The 22466-nt window shown below is 44.9% G+C and overlaps 1 protein-coding gene across 3 annotated transcripts in view; it reads left to right on the top strand.

The window, feature by feature from the left end:
* SPATS2L (spermatogenesis associated serine rich 2 like) overlaps window positions 1–22466 on the top strand; it is a 98248-nt gene that overhangs the window by 60605 nt on the left and 15177 nt on the right. For 2 of the 3 annotated variants that reach the window (XM_044431843.1, XM_044431844.1), the window contains exons 6-7: window positions 4441–4644; window positions 6650–6785. In XM_044431843.1, coding sequence (XP_044287778.1) covers window positions 4441–4644; window positions 6650–6785 — 340 coding nt within the window. The remainder of the gene's footprint in view (window positions 1–4440; window positions 4645–6649; window positions 6786–22466) is intronic. The other variant, XM_044431845.1, reaches the window with a different exon arrangement.

Below are 22466 nucleotides of genomic sequence, written 5' to 3'. Positions count from 1 at the left end.
GCTCCCTACCCTGATTCTTGGTCAACCCCTCAGTTATGCTGAAGGAATGTGATGTTCTCGGCTAAAATCGCATCAACGTTTTTAAAGTTCTTTGGTCCTCATGTGCTGCTGAAATGGTCTTAGCTACAGAATTCCAGGAATTATGTGTTTTCTGGCTGTGAGTAAGAGTGCATCTGCATTAGTTATTTTCTTTAGTAGTTTGTTCTTTGTTGGAGGCAACAAAGTCTATATCCAGCTGCTATAGTTGGCAGTATGATGTGTTTTGGCCCAATTCCCTCCCAACCTGCAGAGAGGAGCATTGATGATTGCCAGGGGTGATGTCTATTTGCAAGGGTGATGGAGCTACCTATCCCACCATATCCCTCTAACAGTGATCTCAACTCTCCAGGTGCTGGGTCTTAGGTAGCCAAAAAGACACCAGCCACTAAGCACAAAATGGAGGCATCAGCAGGCTCAGGAGACACCTAGGAAAAAAGACGTAACTGTGAGGAACCCAGTGCAGCTTAATAAAGACGGGCATGCCCAGTGGCCAGCCACTGCTGGTTAACTGTTGGAGAGGAATGGAATGGAGTATACTAAAAGAGGATAGGTCCAGCCAGGAGCACTCCACAGGGCCACAATCTGCTGCAAGTGACATTTGTCTTACATGGAGAAGAAAGTTCTCCCGTGTCTCTGTAGTGGCAGAACATAACTACCCAGGGGAAACGTTACAGCGGCTGGGTGGGAGTGGTATTTAAGATGGCACCCAAATAGACTTGTCCAAGCGTCCCGTGTAGATTTGGTTTTATTTACTTACTGTATTTTCATCCTGGTTTTCAGACAATTACTGTCTTCCAAAGCAGCTCACATCAGTCAGACTTAGAGTGGCCCTGCCATCATGCTTAGAGACTGAACAGATAAGACACGCAAAGGAAGCTATTTGAGATACTATGTGCCCTTCAGGCCAGGTGGATCTTCTCTTGCTCACATTCTTGCTTGAATGAGGCTTTTGTCCCTTAGAATGAGGCTGTTCTTTCCTCCTCCTCCTGCTAAATAACTGTTGGTTGAAGCTGAGCATTATTTCTGGCAGTAAGCACTGCAGCTGCCACTGGATAGGGCAGGTTGGTCCCCACCCTTCTACCCCCCAGCCCTTGGCTTAATGTTGCTCCTGGGAATCGGGATGCAGCGTCCCAGTGATTCTGGGTCCTCTAGCTGATGGCAAAAGCCAGAACGTACTTCCCTTCTGCCTCCAATCCTAGGGCAGCTGTGAGGTGGAGCCAAGTCTTTCTAGCAGGGAAGGCATTGCACTCACAGATGCTAAATGTCTAGAGATGCTAGGTCAATCATTTAGGCATGCACAGAAGTAAATATAATTAAGGGATTCTTCATGTTAAGATCTAAATTAAGAAAACATGTAAATTTTAAAAATTATGAAAGAAAAATGTAAAATAGCATGGAGCCTATGACTACATAAATGCTAGTCAAAATCCTTTTAAAGATTGTTGTTATATAAATACTAGGCCTGAAACAAATTTCCTTGAGGCTTAAGGAAGACTTTGAAGGTGCTGCCAACCTTTGGTTGACATATTCTTCTAGCCAAACATAACAGCTATGTATGTAAGTCTTGTATCATAAAGAAAATTCTGTCCCAGAAGAACAAACATACAGACTTGAGTGGAAAGATTATTGTTCTAGCTAGCTAGTGGTCAGCCCTCCCACATAATAAATAGACAGGGCCCAAAGGACCCAGAAGGGATTTCCCTTTGTGGTTTTTTTTACTGGGTAAAAGAATCTGTAAATGAATTAGCAGCTCAGTTCTTTGAAAAAAAATGTTAAGCTGAGATCTTAAGGTAGATAACTAAGTTTTTTATTCACTAGACTAAACTAGCCTCATCCAACTGGTATTTATTATTGATTCAGTTAACAGGTTTTCATTCTTATCTTTCCAACACTATTCAAAGTGACTAACAATCTAATTATTAAAACTGTAAAAGTACAATATAACTCAAAAGCAACTAAAAATATTATAAGCACAGCTGAGTAAGCCAATAAAATAACTTCAAAACAAACTTGGAAAAGGCCACTTAAAAACATTTCTGCAGCAGCATCTATACCAATATGAGTCTTGTTCGGTAAACAGACAAATGACACCATTCATGCAAACAAGGATGGAATTAGGAAGCTTAGGGGAACATAGGAAAAAACAGTAGGAAGGAGATGCAGTTTGGGCTACTCTGTAAGGAATAGGGATAGAAGAAACAGTTTAAAGTGGAAATTTTTTTGAAGGAATCTTCTGTGAGCATCACATTGTAGCTTTAGAATTTTCCGCTGAAGTATTTACTATGTAAAATATGTATACATTGCTTCTGATTCACAGAATCCTATTGTATATAATTAATTATGGAATAATAATATACTGTAAGATATAGTAATATTATATATTATAAGGCTCTGGAAGAGAAGGCTCAAAAGAATTTAACAGTTGTGAAAAGCCAGGGTAAACAAGTAGGCTTTTAATAAATGTCAAAAGTGCATAACTGTTGGTGCCTAAGAGAAGGTCATTCCATTGCAGTACTTATGGGGGGGGGAAAGCTTTTAAGGGAGTGATTCTGTGCATGTTTATGCATCAAAAGGCCAACAATTCCAGTGCTTGGTAGTTGCAGGACTACTTATGTCTAAAAATGCACAGGACTTCACCCTAAGAATTGTTGTAAACTGTCCAGAGAGCTTTGGCTGTTGGGCAGCATAGAAATTAAATAACTATATAAATAAGAATGCAACAGTGTTGGGGATCCAGGATATATTTGAGCTAGCAGTAAATGTTGAGGCCAAAGATCTGGTCATTTCAGGAGGCTCTTGCCCTGTGGTCAAATTCCTCTGCCCAGGCACGCATTGTGTATTGTTAACTGGTGACTTAAAGCAGTCTTGCCTGTTTTTTAAAAGCACGTTTTTAAACAGTGCATGCACATTTATTTACTCACTACATGTACATTCATGAAAAAGAAGCATTTTTAAAACCATTACAGAACTGCTTCTTTTGGGGATTAGGAAAGTATGTTTGCGTAGCATCCCTGGTGCAGTTGTATTGTTAATTAATGAGAGTTGTGCTATCACATTTGTTATTTTTACAGTTGCTATGGTTTTTAATTTAACTGCATTTTAGCTGCCCTGGAACAGTCGTTATGAAGGGTAATGTATAAATGCCTTAAATAACCAAATTAGCCAATCAGCATGTTCCACCCCTAGATTTCTCTGCAGACTTTAAAAACAGAATAATTCCACTGGATTAAATGCAGCAATGACTTTCAAACTGGTCTCATTGCTCTACACATGTACCTACCCTTGGCACTTAGATTTTGGCTGCCTTTCACGTGTTTTCAGTGAGAAGTTTTCGATATACATCTATAGATATAAACCAAGGCATTAGCTGGAAATGACAGATGTGCTTTTGGATAGCTTCTGAAACTGCCCTTTGTTATAGGTTATTTTTTCATGAAAGACAATGAGTTCCTAGCTGTTTCCAACTCTTAGCTGACCTGTCAAAGTAGTAGGGTTTTTTTATTTTTAGAAAAGGATTTTGTTTTAGTATGAACTTCTTATCCTTTGGGGACTTGAAAATATCAAGGTGCCTGGGAGCGGAGTGGGTGGGTGTGGGGGAACCGGTCAGTTCCACCATGTGACAGTTTACGATTTAGAGCAAGATCCTTTGAGCTCATTCCATCATCATCTGGTCTGATAAATGTTCAGTCCGTAATACACTAGAGAACATCTCAGAAAGTGCTTCAACCGCATGTGATAAGACTCTAAAGTATTTTCTTCTAAGACTTGAGACACCAGCAATCCAGCCTTCATCCATATCACTATACTAGCAGTTGCTTTTAGGAACAGAAAAAGATCTAGGAGACCCAGACATCAGTGTCCTGTTTCACATGCAGCTTTGTCCTTACTATAATTCTTAATCTACATTGATACCTGTATTCAGTAAGCTCAGATGAATTTTGTGAAAGCCCCCAAACTGAGATTGTTCCCCCATTTTTCAGAGGTACACAATCCAATGCTGATGATATTAAGGTGACTTGGCATTCCCTGGTTGTGTCCCTGAGGATTTTATTACTTTTTTCTTTTTCTTTCCCTCTTTTTTTTTTTGTTATAGCTCTGGACTAGTAGTAGAAAAGTACTGCAAATGAAATCCATCTAACCTGGTCATCCCGAAATACCTTTTGGGTCATCTTGATTGCTGAAAATGAATGCGTAGTAATTTCCTGAATGAGACACAGCAAATCCTATCACTGTGGATGTACCAATTCTCATCATTCTTTTAAGCTGCTGAAAAATAACAAAACTAATTTTTACTCATGCAGATGTTATAACTTCTTTCCATAATTTAATTTCTTAACCCATAAACAGTGACTTTACTAAGGGCTTCCTACCACATAATTACTTGTACTTTTTCTCTTTTAGCAGACAAAAAGACAGAACAGAAGAAAGTATCTACAAATGCAGACCAAAAATATGTAAATAGCACAGAGTTGCCTGATACTTTTCAGCCCTTGCCCCATCCCCCTTGCAGTGTTGGTCAACTGAAGGCAAAAACACCCACTGTGAAGTCACCTGTCATTGCTTCCTTTCCGGAAATAAAATCAGGAGATTCAAACAAAAAAAGAGGTAAAAGAGATTTTGTTTACTTTCTGTTGTAATCCAGCGAATGATTGTTATCGTTTGAAAGGCTTTTATTGGTATTACATGCAGCATAGGTATCTAGTTCCAGTAGCCTTTAAAAGAGATATCACATATAAATATTATTTTGTCTACTCTACAAGGCAAATGCTGGGAATGAAGATATTTCATGCCTAATAGCTAGCAGTCACTGGGAAAGCTGATGCTCCCAGTCACAGGGTTTCTCAAAGAGTTTCATTGTGAACCTTCTCTCAATAGCCTGTTGGTCAAATCCAATGTCATGTGGAAAGAAGGGAATCTGCAGGAGTGGATTTCCTTGCATGTTCCTTCCATCAGCATCTCCCCCACTCACAAAAAAAGGAAGGCTGTATGGAGAACTGGGGGTTAATATGAAAATCATGCACTGGTTTCATTATAGCTGACATTTTTTGATATGTTCAGTGTAAAACATCACAGGCTGAACACAACTTTAAGATAAAAACTTCTGCTTGACTTTTAGAAATGCTTTTCAGTATGATGTCACACCAGAGGTAAAATTTTGATCTTTTGTGGTGACAAATGTAGTGCGTACAGTGATAAAGAAATATTTTAATGAAAAACAGATTAGTTTCATTGCAGGCCACATAAAAATATTAAAAGGATGGTAAATGTAACCCTGGGTGGCTGAGACATGCTGAGAGTTGAAGGCCTTCCATGCATAGGGTTATATCTTTAACCAATCTAAACAACACAGGGCTTTCAGCAAGGTTGAATGGGCATATTTATGGAAATTTTTGGAAACATGTAATGTCTAGTGACATTATCCTTATCCCTGTTGAGGGATAAGGCTCTAATAACAAAAAATGCAGCTCAGAATCAATCCCCACTAAAAGGGATAAAAGATAAGCTATTGTTCCAAGCCAGGTTCTCCTGCTCACAATTCCAAAAAGACAGTTCTTCGGCAAATAGCTCTATATTCACCAGTGCACTTCCAGTAAGTATAACCAGCAAAGAATGGGTCTCTGAGCATGCACAGAGCCATTTGTTGAACTCAGTCTAGCATCTACTTCCAAGAACCCTCCTTTTGAGGAAGTCTGGGCCCCATCCCTCTGAGAGGGCCCCCTCTAAGGCGGACTAGCCTCTTCTCTGTACGCTGACCTTCTAGTTGGCTTGTCGGACTCTCCTATGTCATGGGGTCAGGAGCCGTAACAGCCTCAGCTGGCTCCTGGAGTTTTTGCCCACATCCCCTCCCAACAGCTCTAAACGCTGTCTTCTCTTAGAGTCTGCCTGAACACCTGGAGACAAGCGCCTCTGCTGATCCCTTTTCGCTGTCTAGAGCCCCAGTTTCCCAGACTTTCCCCCCACCTGCTCCACCTCTGATGAGTCCAGATTGGCATGAGCTGGGAAGGTGCAACAAGGAAAACTGCCCTTCTCATTTCCAGTAGCAAATCTCTTTGGGCCTTTTATATTATCCGTCAGATCTCCATAAATGCCATTTAAAAGAAACTGTAAATGAAGAAAACTTAGAACTTACTACTTGTTGGTTGACAGTAGTCAGACAGATAATTGGTTTTAACTGGAAATTGCCTAAGCCCTGACTGGTTTTGCAGTGGTGCAAGCATTTGGACACTGGCTTTTGAAAGCTAAACTAACTTATTATAAGAGATCTGAGGCACAATCCTGTGCATGCTTGGACAGAAAAAAGCCAACAACTCCCAGCATGCGCAGCCAGCCCTTAAGGAATTATACCCCACAACACAGTTATTGAAAAATGGATCTTGATTATAAATTACTGAAATGCACATTATCAAATGAATATACAGCCACTTGTACTCTTCATTTATATGAGTTTAATGCTTAAAAATTGAATCCAGTGTTTTTATTTTGCATTCTTGCAGGCTTTCCCACTTTTTGTGCTGCATTGGCTGCATTGGATTGGCTGCATTTTAATTTTCCACACTTTAAGATCAGATCTGACACCAAACTGGTACTTGATCCCTGTTTGTTCTTACAGGCCCAAATATTGAAAAATCTGTAAAAGATCTCCAGCGCTGCACTGTGTCACTGACAAGATACCGCATGATGATTAAAGAGGAGGTGGATAATTCAGTGAAGAAGATCAAAGCTGCCTTTGCTGAGTTACACAGCTGGTAAGTCAGTGAGGCACAAGGAAGTCAGGTGAAGTCTGTTCGGGAGTGCAGAGAACAAGATCCAGCACTCCCTGATCTTGCTTGATAAAGCAGGCCCAATGCCCAAGGCCTTTCTGCACTTTTCATTCCATTACTTATTGGCTGCTAGAGAAATCAAATTCAAGCACCCACAAGTGAGATTTTGCCCAAGGGGTAAATACAGCTTAGAAATCCCCATTATTGTTGGAAAAAATGGCAGCTATGTCACAATAGTTTTTATTGCTCATAAAATGTCTTCCTACAATGTACTACCCAGTGTTGGATGGCAAATGAAAGTGTAAAGCAAATCATAAGACTATATATGAATAAGGCTAGATATAGAAATGCACAGAGCAGAAAATCTAACAACTCTGTCTTGAATCATTTTCCACCATTAACAAAAAAGTTACTGAGGGCTAATCTACTTGTGTAGGTTTGTTTGAACTCAGAATTACCGTAGTCACAAAGAGTCCGATACTAACAATCCAGGAAATGGCTACTGAGGGCTGCTGAACCCTCCATGTGCAGGCTGGTTCAACTCCTCACTGTTCACTTCCCTTATCTGAGTTTAGTGGAAGCAAAACATGCCGGGGGAGGCAAAAAAAGCAGGAAAAGCAAGAACAGCTGTCAGAGGCTACCATTTGGCAGTAGGGAAGGGGTAACACCTCCCTCCTCTCTCCCCAGTCATTTAACAAGGTATCTGTAGCTGCTTTTGATTTCAAAAATGTGTTGGGAGAAACATGGGCACAATTGCCTGCCATATCTTGTTTGACCTGGGGAACTTTCACAGCAGGAAATGTTCAGTTTGTTTATATTTCATTTCTGGTCTGACCCATGGCTGAAGCTCTTTGCATGGTTAGTTCTTTAGCAGCAGAGTGCAGAGGGTCAATGACAGAAGCACTGTCAGGAAATTTTACATCTGCTGCAAGCTTCGTAGTTCATAACAGCTTCTGATAGAAACAAGTGTTTTTGAATGCGTTGTCTCCACTTTCCAACTTGTATTCTTTTTCCCCACTGCCTCTTAGTAGTCACCTGCTCTGTGGAAGTTTCTCTCTAATCTAGGCCTTGTGCTGCAAAACCCCACATGTGTGATGCACAGAGACCACGATGAAGAACTGGTCATTTCCCTTCCCTTTACATAACTCTGTAGGACAGATGCTTAGTCTGTACTACTGTAAGATAAGGATAAAGCTTCAATTGAGCTTTGAAGGTGCCAGCTCTAAAAACAGAACTAAAGAAGTGTGTGAGAGAAAAAGTTTAAATATAAAAACATGCCATAATGGGGTGTTTGTGCATGCACACATACAATTCTTGCTTGTAGCAGAGTTACATTAAATTTGCCGGAGAGATGCCATCACCATGCATGCGGCTTCTGATGACCAGCTGTGGGTGTGATGCATCTATAGAGGTTAGTACAGCCATAGGAGACTCAGGTGACCCAGTTGCCTGACTTATGGCAGGTTGAGTGAGGCTTCAAGTGCAAAATGCCCCTCTGGAGGGTCCAGACACCCGCCTGAAGAATGCGGGCTGTGCCTTGGGGGGGGGGAGGCTGAAGAGTTGCATGAACAGCCTTCCGTTCCTGCAATTTTGCGTACGGCTCATCTTCTTTGTGGTAGAATAAGCCCCACTAAGCACACTGTGGCTTACGTCTGAGTAAATATGCAGAGGATAGCACAGCAGGTTAGTTTTTATACTGCAAATTATTGCTTCCTTGTGAATTAGGAGTGTTGGATGAGTGTACTAAACAGAAAATATTTTGGATAGAATGTCTAAAAATGTAGAAAGAATACAAAGATACAGGCCTTCGAACATGTCTTGCTAAGAAAAACAAGTTTGGACATTAAATGTAGACTTATGCTCACTCAGAGAGAATTAAAAAGAAACATTGGTTCTTCGTCATGGCCTCTGTGCATCATACATATGGGTGCTGCACCTACACAGTGCCTTTGTCTGGAAGATTGAAAGCTAACGGTTTTTGGCGGGAAAAAGCTCCGCTCCCCCTCCCCCTCTAGCCTATAAAGAGCGGAGCATCCGCCATTTTGTTCAGTCTTTGCGACCTTCATTCACTGTGCCTCGTGCTGCTTTCACTCTCACTCTGACCATTGCTCATCTTGTTCGTTCTCGATTGTTCTTCTCTCCCAGTTATTACAGTCCTGATAGTATTAGTAGTTCTTGTAGAAATTCTTGTTCCTCTTAATAGTTCTCTGTTTTTTCTATCGTTGCAACTCTCTTTCGATCTTCTATAAAAAATATATATACCAAAAATATATTCTTACCCTTTGCACTATCTTCTCCTTTTCCTTTTCTTACGATGGCGCAGCGAGCGGCTTTCCGCAAGTGCGCGGAATGCGGGTCTAAGATGTCTCCTATAGACCCGCATGACCTATGCCTCCTCTGCTTGGGGGAAGGGCATAGGACCGATAAGTGTTCTCACTGCCTGGCCTTCTCTAAGCAGGCCAGGAAAAATCATGAGAACTGCCTACAGAGGCTTTTGTGGGATCGGGCTCTTCTGCAGTCTAACCCACTAGTCACCACTCTGAAGCCTGGCTTTTCCACTGCGCCTCTGCCCTCATGCCCTTCGGCTCCACCCTCTCACCCTTCGGACAAAAGCGCGTCTACCATGGGCGCTCGGCCTGCTTCTCTGAAGAAGAAGCATGAGAAGCGCAAGCATGCCAATACTGACAAATCGGCAGACCACAAGAAGGCCAGGAAGGAGAAGGCTCCGAAGCCACCGAAGAAATCTAAGGATCCGGAGCGTCCCAGGCATCGTGACTCGGGTTCGACGGCCCCCTCGGTACCGACGGCAATTACCGTATCGACTCCACCTGACCCGGTCCTTCAGGCAGCTATGAGGGTTACCCCTCAAGGGTCCCCTCACTGTGTGGCTGACCTTCCTGCGGAGCCTCTCCCAACTCTACCACGGGAGTCAATTTCTGATGGGGAGATTCAAGATTCTCCCCCTAGGGCTAGGTCTCCCACACCTATGCCCGCAGCCACATTGGAGGCAGATGTGGAAATGTCCCTGCCTAGGAGCCGGAGTCATTCCATCGAACACCATTCGGAAGGATGGTACCATCCCTACTACCAGGCCTGGGGCGATCCGCATTCCGTCGGATACTACCCTGGTCCCAGGGGTCGATCTTCACCACCTCCTTGCGACCGTCCGCTGTCCTCGGGCCTGAGGCTTGTGTCCCCAATACCTCCTCGGGATGAGAGTAGCCGGTCCTTCTCTCTGGCTGAGTCCTCTTCATCGGTTCCCCCGTATTATGGTGCTGATTCCGACGATTCGGAGGTCGATTCTACCTCCTCAGACGTCACTGTGACCTCCTAAGGCCCTGCGTCACCGGATGAATCGCATGTCTCCTTCTCGTAGTTGTTGTCCCGCCTTGTCCAGTCCCTTGAGATCGATGCTGTCCAGCGTCCGGGACCAAGTACGGACAAGTTTTATGATGTCGTCCATGGGGAACAATCTACATCGATTGTCCTGCTGCTGATCACCACCTTGCAACAGGCAATGATGCAACCCTGGGACTTGCCCGCTCACACCCAAATGATTTCACGGAGGTACGAATCCATGTACCGGGTTCGGGAGGAGGACATACTCTTCCTCCTCCGCCACCCCAAACCGAACTCGGTGGTGCTGGAGTCCTCCCAGGGCAGAAAGGCAAGAGGTCACACTGCACCGAGGGACAAGGAGGGACGGAAGATCGACTCCCTGGCCAGGCGAGTGTACGCTGCCTCTGGCCTAGGGCTGAGAATTTCCAATTACGAGGCGACGCTTGCGAGGTATCAATACTTCATTATGCAGCGCCTCCATAAGATCGTCTCAGCCCTCCCAGACCACCAGGGTGACCTGGCTAAGGTCTTCGTCAAGGAGGCGATGCAAGTCGTCGTCCAGCAGTTGTCCACTGCCCGACATCATGTGGACACAGACTCGAGGGCCTTGGTCGGTGCCATCTCCCTCCAGAGGCATGCCTGGTTACGGAACTGTAACTTCCCAGAGGAGACAAAGAGGCGAATAGAGGAAATGCCCTTCAACGGGTCCAGGCTTTTCCACTCGAGGACCGACCACAAGCTAAAGAAACTCCATGAGTCTCACATGACGGCACAGAGGATGGAGCTACAGACCCAGACCAGGCATAAGTGGTCATGGACCCGTCCATCTTATAGGCAATCATACCAGCCTCGACAGCAGCCTCAACACCGGCAGCAGCAACAGCAACGCCGCTGTCAACAGCCTCCGCAGCGATATCAGCAGGGCCGTCGTCGTTTCGATGGAGATAGGAGACAGCGTTGATGGGACAGGTGAACCACTCCTCTGATTCCTTCCATACCCACCCCCCTCTCATCTGGGGACCAGCTGAAAGGCCGACTCCCCATTTGGGAGTCCATCACATCTGATCGGTGGGTATTGTCCATCATACAGCACGGCTATCGGATAGAATTCAACATCGTTCCTCCATTGAGTCCAATCTGGTTTACATCATGCTTGCCGGTTGCTCGATGAAGTCCAACAACTTCTTTGTAAAGGAGCAATTCGACAAGTGGCCCCGGCTGACGGTCCTCATGGATTCTAATCCAGATATTTTACGGTCCCGAAGCGGGATGGTGGTCTGCGTCCGATCTTGGACTTACGCAATCTGAATCGATTCATCGCAATGAAAAAGTTTCAAATGACCACCCTTCAAAATATTCTGCCGCTGCTAAGGAAAGAGGATTGGTTCGCCTCATTGGACTTGAAGGATACTTATTTCCACATTCCCATTCACCCGAATTATAGGCGCTTCCTTCGTTTTGCTGTTGCATCCCAATTATTCGAATTTACAGTTTTGCCTTTCGGACTGGCCACCGCTCCAAGAATGTTCACCAAATGTATGGCCCCTGTCTGCGCTTTTCTACGCCTCCAAGGGGTACAAATTTACCCTTACCTTGACAACTGGTTGCTGGTGTCCCAATCTAGGGAAGGACTTCTCACCTCCATCCGTACGACCTGTGCCTTATTAGATGATCTGGGAGTATGCATTAATACTAAGAAATCTTCTCTTGCAGTACAGACGATTACCTTCATCGGAGCCCGTTTGGATTCTGCGGTGGGAAAAGTCTTCCTTCCTCGGGACAGACAACAGACTCTTGCTCGCCACATCCATCGAATGCGACAAGACGGCACAGTTCGGGCAAAGTCCATCCAGAGACTTCTGGGGCATATGGCTTCCTCAGTTGCTGTGGTCCCACACGCCAGACTTCAACTTCGTCCCTTACAACTCCTGTTCAATAAGATGTTCCATCCACAGAGGGATCTGCCGTCAAAATTGATTCGAATTCCATCCTCTGTGCTCCATTCTCTACTCTGGTGGTCAGTTCCAGCCAACCTGACTGTTGGGGTTCCATTTAGACCCCGATGCCCTTCAGTAACCCTCGGTAGTGATGCATCTCTCCTAGAATGGGGAGCATTATGCTCCGATCTACACACTCAGGGCACGTGGAATCATCAAGAATCCAGGAATCATATCAACTTCCTGGAACTCCTGGCTGTATTCAAGGCGTTCTTTTGAGGACGTTCTCTGACATCAAGTCATTCAGATAACTTCGGACAATATAGCCACCGTCTTTTATCTGAACAAGCAAGGCAGAACAAAGTCACCAACTCTGGCCAGACTCTCAATGAAAATCTGGGATTGGTGCATCCCGAGAGACATTACACTGATGGCAGTCCATCTAGCTGGTACGGACAATGTGGAAGTGCATCTTCTCAGCAGACACATGCTCATCTCTCACAAATGGGAACTAGATCCTCGGATGTGCGACCGTCTTTTCCGTCGCTGGGGGTTTCCCGACGTGGACTTCTGTCGCCACCCAACAGAACAAGGTGTGCGATGTTTTCTGTTCGAGAGCGGGAATCAGGCACAGATCCCTAGGGGACGCCTTCATGATCCCCTGGAGCAACCTGAACTTTTACGCCTTTCCCCCGATTGCTCTTATTATGAGAGTGATAGTGAAGATAGTACACGATCGGGCCACGGGGTTACTGATTACCCCTTGGTGGCCACGCCAAGCTTGGTTTTCGACACTGCTCAACATCTCCCACGGAGAATACCTCCATCTTCCACTGCTTCCGTACCTCATAACCCAATGGGATGGCACGCTTCGCCATCCAGATCTACTGTCATTGAACTTAACAGCGTGGCGAATTCGATAACTAACATTTTGCTATCGGTATCGATGGCATCTGCAAGTGGGTCGAATCCTGCCTCAGGATCCGGTGAGTTCAGTGCTTCTTCACTTGTTCCTCCTGCGTCATCGGATCCAAGCAACGTCCCGTCGGATCCGACAGCCTTTCATCCGGATATTCAGCACATCCTTGATTCTGCATTAAAACTGTCTACACGGCAAAATGGTGACGATTTTTGAACTTTGCCGAGTCTCCTTCATTCTCTCCATATGCTGCATCTATACATCAAATCCTTCAGTTCCTATTAGAACTGCATCAGTCTGGACTGAAGCCGTTTTCCATTAAAGTGTGCATGGCAGCAATCACCTATCATCGTGGCTTAGTTGACGGATCACCCATCTTCTCTCAGCCTATTATAAAGAGATTTCTGAAGGGACTTCATAATCTTAGCCCATCAATCAGACCAGTGATGCCTACCTGGAGTCTCTCTGTAATCTTACAAGTGCTTACGAGAGTTCCCTTCGAACCCTTAGCAATAGTCGATTTACACCTTGTTTCCTGGAAGACAGCGTTTCTTGTGGTGGTTACTTCAGCTTGAAGGGCTAGTGAGCTATGCGCTCTCCACATAGATCCTCCTTACCTGAATTTTCACAGAGAAAAAGTTGTCTTGCGATTAGATCCATCTTTTCTTCCTAAGGTAGCCACTTCTTTTCATATGGGACAAGACATTGTCTTACCTGCCTTTTTTCCGTCCCAACGACTCTGTTAGAAAGATGGTTGCACTCACTTGATGCTTGGCGCTGCCTAGCCTTCTATAGATAGAGGACTGAGTCTATTCGACGCTCAAATAAACTCTTCGTCAAATACTCCACCTGAGATCAAGGCGCTCCAGTCACTCCTCAGAGGCTTTCCAAGTGGATAGTCCATACAATTACCCTATCTTATCAGCTGGCTAGTACTGACTTACCTACAGTTCCTTGAAGCCACTCAACTAGGGCTGTCGCTACATCCTCTGCTTTCGCGTTGGGAGTCCCAACTGATGACGTATGCAGAGCAGCTACTTGGGCAACTCCTTACACTTTCGCTAAGCATTATCGCCTAGATGTTCGTGCTAGGCAAGACTGCTCCTTTGGCAGGGCCGTTCTTTCATCTGTTCTTCGTTGAGGACACCTCCCCTCCTCCAATAATGGTAAGCTTGTTAATCTACCCATATGTGTGATGCACAGAGGCCACAACGAAGAAAAGCAGGTTGCTTACCTGTACCTGATGTTCTTCGAGTGGTCTTCTGTGCAGTCACACAACCCACCCGCCGGCCCCGCTTGGTGTCGGTGAGTGGACATTTTCGTCGGTACCGAACGTTTCCCTTTTTCATGGTACCGATATCGTTTATAGTACGGATATTTTTTCCACATGGGGGTGAATGTTTGGTCTTCAAAGACTGATGAAAATGGTGGACGCTCCGCTCTTTATAGGCTAGAGGGGGAGGGGGAGCGGAGCTTTCTTCCCGCCAAAAACCGTTAGCTTTCAATCTTCCAGCCAAAGGCACTGCGCAGGCGCAGCACCCATATGTGTGCCTGCACAGATGGCCACTCGAAGAACATCAGTTACAGGTAAGCAACCTGCTTCTTCTATGTCCATATGGTCTTTTTTGCCATCAGTGGAAAATAAACTGTAGAAAATAAATTGTCTAGATTTAATTACATTGCGTGCAAAACTGACCAGAGAAATGGTTCCCCTCCTTTTGCAGTTCAGATATTTTCATGTGCCAAATGGTTCAGAGTGATCACAAAAGCCAACATGTTTAAAGCTTTTGAAATGTGCAGATAGTAGTTCAGAGCTTCACCAGATGCCTTATAGGAATCGGTTCCAGAGTAACACTGGAAAAATATTAATTCCAAGCATTGTCATTGGTTCTAAAAAAATGACCATAGAATGAAATGGTGTGCAGTAAAATGCAAGAAAAGGGCAAGAAGCAAAAGGCAGAAATTGCATCGATAGAATTTTTCACCTAATTACAGGCAGAGAGGAAAAAATGAATAAAGCTAGACCTTCATGTCTGTCCCTTATAAATTCAGTATGGAAAGCGGTGTTGTTAGTCCTGACAACCATAGAACAAGAGAAAGTGTTTTAGCAGTCATTTATCCTGACACTGAAACTGGGGTAGAATTATAATTTCCTAAGTCAGGTCAGCTTTACTGAGACTAGAAGATCTCCATGAAAACAGGCACATGATAGAGAGGATGCCATACACTAAAGCAAGTGGAGATTTCATAGAAGCCATGTTAAAAGGTGAAGAATGCCCACATTCATCTGTCGCTACAAATATTTTGCCAGGCAGTAAATCGTCGTGCTTCATGCTGAGCAGGCATCTTGTATTTAACCACTGAGTGTTCCAGGTCAATTTCCTTTTTATTTTTTCAGGTCCATCACCCAGATTTCACCATTGCCATGTTTAAAACATTCAACTTTTCCCTAAATTTTTCCATGCGAAAGAGCGTTGCTCTTGTTAAATACTTGCCATGTTTCTCCTAAGTGCAACTCATGAGAGGACCATTTTGAATATTCAAGGTGCAGCAGTTGGCCATCTTGGTTTTAGCATGTATTAAACCTCACATAAGGCCCCTTCACCGGGTTTGCGTGGCACAGTAAACCACTATGACTGCTCAGTGCAACTTGAACATGCAAAAAGGTGCCTGGTCCACTGTAGTTTGGGCTGCAGCAGCCCTCTCAACAACCCCTGGAAAATGGTTGGGTTACTATCCCTAAAGTGCAGATGAGATGCTGTTACAGAGAAATGGCCCTCTCCTAGGATATCCAAGGGGGCAATAGCTGGCACCTGAACTGGGAAACTTCAACAAAAGTTTCAATCATATTTCAAAATTCGTAGTGAATGTTGATTAAATACGTTGAGAATTCAAGAAGATATTATTCTCTCAAGTCTCTCTGTAAAGCAATGTGGAGCAATTCATAGTTCCACGATCTGGAAGAATACTTTTCATGAGAACAGAATTGGAATATTTGTCTTTAAGCATGTAAAGAGACAAACTCTTATCCATATATTCATACATTTAGTTCTTCTTTTCTTTGAGAGCTAAAATTGACTAGATCAGAACTTGCTTTTTATCCAGTCTATTCGATGTCGCCACTCACATCCACTTGTAGCAGCAACTAGTTTTTTATTTTGGCATTGTTATTAAACTATTATTATTATTATTTAATAATTAATAATCAATTCATTTCTATGCTGCCTGTAGCTGAAGCTCTCTGGACAGTTTACAACAAAGTATAAAGCAATAAAATACAAAAAATAAAACATTAAGAATTAAACATTAATTTAAAACACCATAAAGAAATTAAAGGACAACAATGACCTGGCCAAGAGTAAAAGAAAGGAGCCTGGCTAATCATTATCAGGCCCCTGAATGACAAGGGAGGTCTTTAAAGGCTTCTGCAAAATATGCTGTTTTAACTTGGCACCAAAAAGACAGCAAATTTGGCACAAAGAAGTTGTTCCAGAGAAGGGGAGGAACCACCAAAAAAGCCTTCCCCTTAGGTGCCACCCTCCAGGCCCATTGAGGGGTTAGCCCAGCGGTCCTCAAACTTTTTCAATAGGAGGCCAGTTGAAAGGCTGCAGTGACCATTGCAGGCCGGTGAGGTGCCATCAGGTGCGCGCGAGGTGGCATCGTGCACATGTCGGTGGCTTGCTCGCTGGCAGATCTCCCAGCGAGTCCAAAAGCATCTCCGAGTGAGCAAGCCACCGCCTCCCCGCCCGTGCAGCAAGCGCACACACGGGCAGCGAACGGCAGTGCGGGCCTGAGGGACGGCCATGGCGGGCTGGATCCATCCTGCTGGCCATAGCTTGAGGACCCATGGGCTAGTCCCAGAGGCAGAGTGTAGTGTCTGGGTAGATTGGGGTTTGGAAAGGTGCTCTGACAGATATTGTGGTCTCAGGCAGCGTAGGGCTTTATACGTTAAGACCAGCACCTTGAATTTGGGATGGGAAGCATACAGGCAGCCAATGAAGGCAGGGCAGAATTGGTCTTGCATGTTTGGACCTCCAGATCCCAGTTATTCATCTGGCTGCCACATTCTGCGCCAGCTGCAGCTTCTGAACCATCTACAACCATCTAAGAACAAGAAACACATGGAGAACACTTGGCTCAACAATACTGCAAATGAGAAGGAACTTGAGGTTGTTGTAGATCACAAGCTAAATATGAGCCAACAATGTGTTGCAGCTGCAAAAAGGGCAAATGCTATTTTGGGATGTATTAACAGAAGCATCACTTCCAAAACAAGTACTAATTTCACTATACTCAGCACTAGTCAGACCTCAGCTGGACTAGGTTCTGGGCACCAAAGTTTTAAAAAGATGCAGAAAAGCTAGAAAGGGTACAGAGGAGGGCAACAAGGATGATTCAGGGACTGGAGGCAAAGCCCTATGAACAGAGAACTGGGCATGTTCAGCCTCAGAAAGAGAAAATTGTGGGGAGATATGATAGCACTGTATAAGTACCTCAAAGAGGAAGGACAAGATCTCTTCTTGTTCATTCCAGAGTGCAGGACACAGAATAATGGACTTAAATTAGAAGAATCCAGATTGAGACTAGTCTCCAGGAAGAACTTCCTGACTGTCAGAGCAGTACAACAGTGGAACCCATCACCTGGGGAAGTTGTGGGCTCTCCCTTGCTGGAGACATTCAGAAAGCATTTGGACAGTCATCTGTCCTTAGTACCCTACAATAGCAGAGGGTTGGGCCTGATGGCCTTCTGGTCCCTTCCAGCTCTACTATTCTATGATTCTGTGAGGGCAGCCCCATGCAGAGTGCATTGCAGTAATCTAGAGATTGTTGCTAGTTGCGAAGTTGCATCTGACCCATCGCAACCCCAGGACAACACTCCTCTAGGCCTTCTTGTCCTCCACCATCCCCCAGAGTCCACTCCTATCAGCAGCGTCTCCAAATGACATTTCCTCCTTCCCTTCTCTGAAAGCTTGCAGCAAAGGCGAATGGCAGGAGCAGGAAAGGGATGCAGCTTCCTCAAGCGTGCCTGTCCTCAGATTAGCTTGAGAAATTTCTCAGTACATTTTTAGAGAAATTTAGAGAACTCCTGAGCTATCCTTGACAAGGCTTTCTCGTGATATACATCATTTTTCTCCCTGATGCGTCTGCTCAAAAAGGTTTTGCAGACCTTTGAAACAATACGAAAAGTTTTTTTTACCTGAGCTGAAAATAGGATGAGTATACAAACCAGAAGCAGCAACCCCATCTTTCAAACTGTTTAGAAAAAATAATCTGCCTTCAGCCTCACAATAGTTGTGTTTTAATGTGGCCGCCATACTTGGATTGCTGTAGATGGTTCCTTCCTGTCAAAAGCACCAAAGCACATCTTGTGAAGTGTAGATGTTTTGTGTGAGCAGTATTTCCTTTCCTGCTTACAATCGGTACATTTTTAAACATTATGAATGTCAACTGTTAGCTTGATTTGTGTTGTGTTCAGCACAAAAAGCAAAAACATTTCTAGCTTGGCCAGTTTAAAGCAGAGTGTCACAGTGCCAAAGGGTTCTATCAGCTCTTGACGTATATAAAATATCATTATGTTCTGCCAAGGGCTTCATCTCAAATGTTGTGTTAGGACCTATGTTCCCATCTCCTTACCTTTTTTTTTTTTTTTTTTTTTGTGGAGAAGAATATCCAAGCAAGCCTCTGATTTTTAAGAGCAGTAGTATTCATATTTGAAGAACCTGCTTGATACAGCAATTATTGGGGAAGCCAGTGCCTATGATGATGCATAGGTGAATGTCTGGTGTAACTCAGAAGTGATTTGCAAGAGGAAAACTAGAAAGAAGACACAAAAAGAAAAAGAAGAGGGCAAAAGAGTACAGAATACCTCCTGAATCAAAGAGACTGATGTAAAGAGAGGGAATGTAGTTGAGGGCAAACCTCACTCATGAGTAGCCTGGGGAAAGTGGCAGCAGGAGAGCTGGTTGTGGTTCAGTCCTTAAATCTTTTTTTTCTTGGATGGGTTTGTTCTGGTGCTAGTGTCCTGCTTCCTCTCTGCCCAGCTTCCATACACTGCAACCCTACAGAGGCAAACTTGTGTGTGGCCTGTAGCCCTTCAGCCTGCAGGCAGGGGCTTCCATAGAGAGGAGAAATTCCCTGGACGTAGCATAAGAACCCTCATTGCTTTCTACATGCAGAGATTTCTTTGGATTTCCCCCCATCAAAAAACTATAGTTACCTTAAAGTTTAAGGCTTAAACTGAGAAATGCTGGGGATGAAGAAAAGTGAATGGAGTATTCCTTACAGCTGCCAGGATCCTGATTAATAGCTATGGAGAATTTGGAACAGGGTGTAGCTTGGGATAGACATGAAAAAAGCTGCAACTGTATGGCAAATTCCTCTTATACATGTTAAAGGACACGAGAAGCCTGTCCTCCTTTGTATCTCTCCCTCCTAACATTTATCAAGTATCTGCCAGTTGTGAGTTTACAGGTTTCACGGGACTAGAACAGAGTTTCTTTTTAAGGAGTTTCTTCATTGTGGTCTCTGTGCATCACACATTATGGGTGCTGCGCCTGCGCAGTGCCTGTTGCCGGGAAGTTTTAATTGCTTTAATGGTTTTTGGTGGGAACTCTGCGCCCTCCCCCCATAGTTTAAATGGTCGGAGTGCCCGCCCTTTCCCCAGTCTGCTTGCGACTGCTGTTTGCCCTGCCTTTTTGCTCTCTGCTTGTGCTTCTTGATCATAATCCCTTAAATCTTGTCTCTTTTCTATTCATTTTCCACTTTACGACTTACAGCCTTTATTGCAGTTCACCCCTTACCGAAGCCCTACCCTTAATTTTCTTGTTCTCTCCCACCTTAACCCCTTCCAAAAAAAAGAAAAGAAAAAATAAATAAATAATAAAAAAGCCTTCTGTCGCCCTTCTCTTCCACAAACTTTCTCTGTTCGCTGTTTCTCTCCTCTCTTTCTTCCTTGATGGCACAGCAGGCAGCCTCCTGTAAGTGCTCTCAGTGTGGAGCCAAAATGTCTCCCACTGATCCGTACGATCTGTGTCTTCTCTGCCTTGGAGAAGGGCACAGGACCGACAAGTGCAGCCACTGCCAGTCGTTCACCAGGCAGGCTCACAAAAATCGCGAAAACAGGCTGCAAAAAATGTTATGGGACCAAGCACTGGTTGCCATGAACCAGGTCTTGGCTGAGGCCAGCTCTTCTGTGACTTTGGGACCGCCAAAATCCGTCCCTGCTAACCCATTTGAAGGTGCTCTTGTCGGCAAGAATGGAAAGCGCTCCTCTAATGTACCTCCACACAAGCAAAATTAGAAGAGGAAGCATGTTGGATCCAAGGATTCATCAAAGCCTAAGTGTCCTAAGGACAAATCCAACAAATCCGAGTACCAGCACAAAAAACATGACAAGGCACCTCACTTGGAGCTGCCTGCCACACCTATCTCGGCCCTGGCTGAAACGCCAAGCCGCCAGTCAGTTATGCAGCTGACTCCTCCATCGTCACCTCTGTGGATTACACCTTCGCCACACTCCAGTCCCGATCCTTTGGTGAGAGGCTCAATTTCTGACAGAGAAATCCATGAATCTCCTCACTAGACAGGACCAGAATGTCCGCCTGCAGGATCGCCAACTCCTATGCCTGCAGCTCAATCATTTCTGGAGGGATCTTCGAGGACACCTCAATGCTGCCATCCCTCTTACCACCCCAGCCTTCCACACCACAACCTTCGCATTACTAGGTTTCTCTGCCATATGGAGAATTCAATCTTGACCGCTTCAACTGGCCTTATCCATAGGATTACTATCCCCCAAATGGATACTACCCACGACCACCAATGCGTCCCCATCATTCCACCCCTCAGTGTCAAGGGATGCCCCATGAACTTCTGCTGCAGCGCTCAGCTGTCCACCAATGTTTCCTGACAGGTCCTCATCCAGTCCGCCTTACATCTCGGATTCGGACTCAGAGGATTCTCAACAAGCCTTCATATCTCCCAATGCTATCATTTCTACCCATGGTCCTGGATCTCCAGGTGACTCCCAGGGCACCTTCTCTAAGCTACTTTCCTGGATGACCTAATTACTGGAGAAAGACATACAACAGCGAAGAGATCCCAACCAGGACAATATTTACGACATCGTTTGTAAAGAGGACTCATAGTCCATTGCTCTGCCTTTCATCACCACTCTTTGACAGGCGATGACTGATATTTTGCAGCTTCCGAACCACCCACATCCCACCTCCAGGTGTCTAGAGAGAATGTATGAGGTTTGGGAGCAAGACATTCCATTCCTCCTCAAACACCCTCAGCCGAATTCAATAGTGATCGAATCCTCCCAGGGAAGACAAAACAAGGAACTTTCAACTCCAGCTGATAAGGAGGGCAGAAAGATTGACACGATATCTTGCCACATCTACTCCACAATGGGACTCGGTCTTAGGATCTCCAACTACGAGGCCACCATGGCCCATTATCAATTCTTTCTGTGGCAGAAGATTGAATCTCTCGCTGCATTTCTTCCAGACCAGCAAAGGAAGCTGGCCCGCCTCTTCATTGGGGAGGCAATGCAGCTTTCCAGGCAACAGCTGAACATGGCGAGACATCATGTCGATTGTGACTCCAGGGCTCTTGTCGGTGCCGTTGCACTTAGTTGCCATGCCTGGCTGAGATCCAGCAACTTGCCACAGGAGACCAAACAGTGTGTTGAGAGCATACCATTTGACAGCTCTGAATTGTTCAATGCGAAGATGGATGACAAGCTCAAGACTATCCAGAAAGCAAGTCTCACTGCACATTGCATGGAAACTCCTTTCCAACAGAGTCATAAGTGGCCATGGAACAAATCTCAATAACGCTACCAGCCCTACCATCAACTATACCCTACGGGACGTCAACAATACAGTAGCAAAATCGAAGGCAAAATGTGCCTCTATATCAACAACCCAGGTGCCGACCAGAGGCAGATAAGCATCAACACTGATGGGACGTGTGAACCATTCCTCATTCCTCCAATCTACCTTCCTCCCTCCCTTTTGGGGACCAGCTGCAAAGGGAGAGTCTGGGAGACCATCACATCTGATAGGTGGGTTCTCACCATCGTAGAGCACAGTTATAAAATCGAGTTTGAGATCATGCCGCCTTTTGGCCCGATCTGGTATACAGCAGCTTCTCCAGCACTCCTGGAAGAAGTCTCCGAGCTGCTTCGTAGGGGAGCGATTTGTAAACTCCATCGTTTCAAAGACTGCACGGCTTCTACTCCAGGTACTTTACGGTACCAAAACAAGACGGTGGGCTACTGAACTGCATGTTAAGGCATCAAGAGACCCGAGGGCAGGCTGATAGGGCAACCACCAAACCTGCAGTTGGGAGCAGGACCAGATCATGGCCTTGTTGCCTTTTCCCCGCTAGACCTCTGCCCAACACCGTGTCTCCCCCAGCCTGTCTCTACATTAATTGAACCTCTATCACTTGTTCCCATCCTTT

This window comes from Varanus komodoensis, unplaced genomic scaffold (genome assembly GCF_004798865.1).
Source record: "Varanus komodoensis strain SLA01 unplaced genomic scaffold, ASM479886v1 scaffold23, whole genome shotgun sequence".
Classification (NCBI taxonomy): Eukaryota; Metazoa; Chordata; class Lepidosauria; order Squamata; family Varanidae; genus Varanus; species Varanus komodoensis.
The sequence above is the reverse complement of the archived record's forward strand: the minus strand, read 5'-3'. Positions and strand labels throughout refer to the sequence as shown.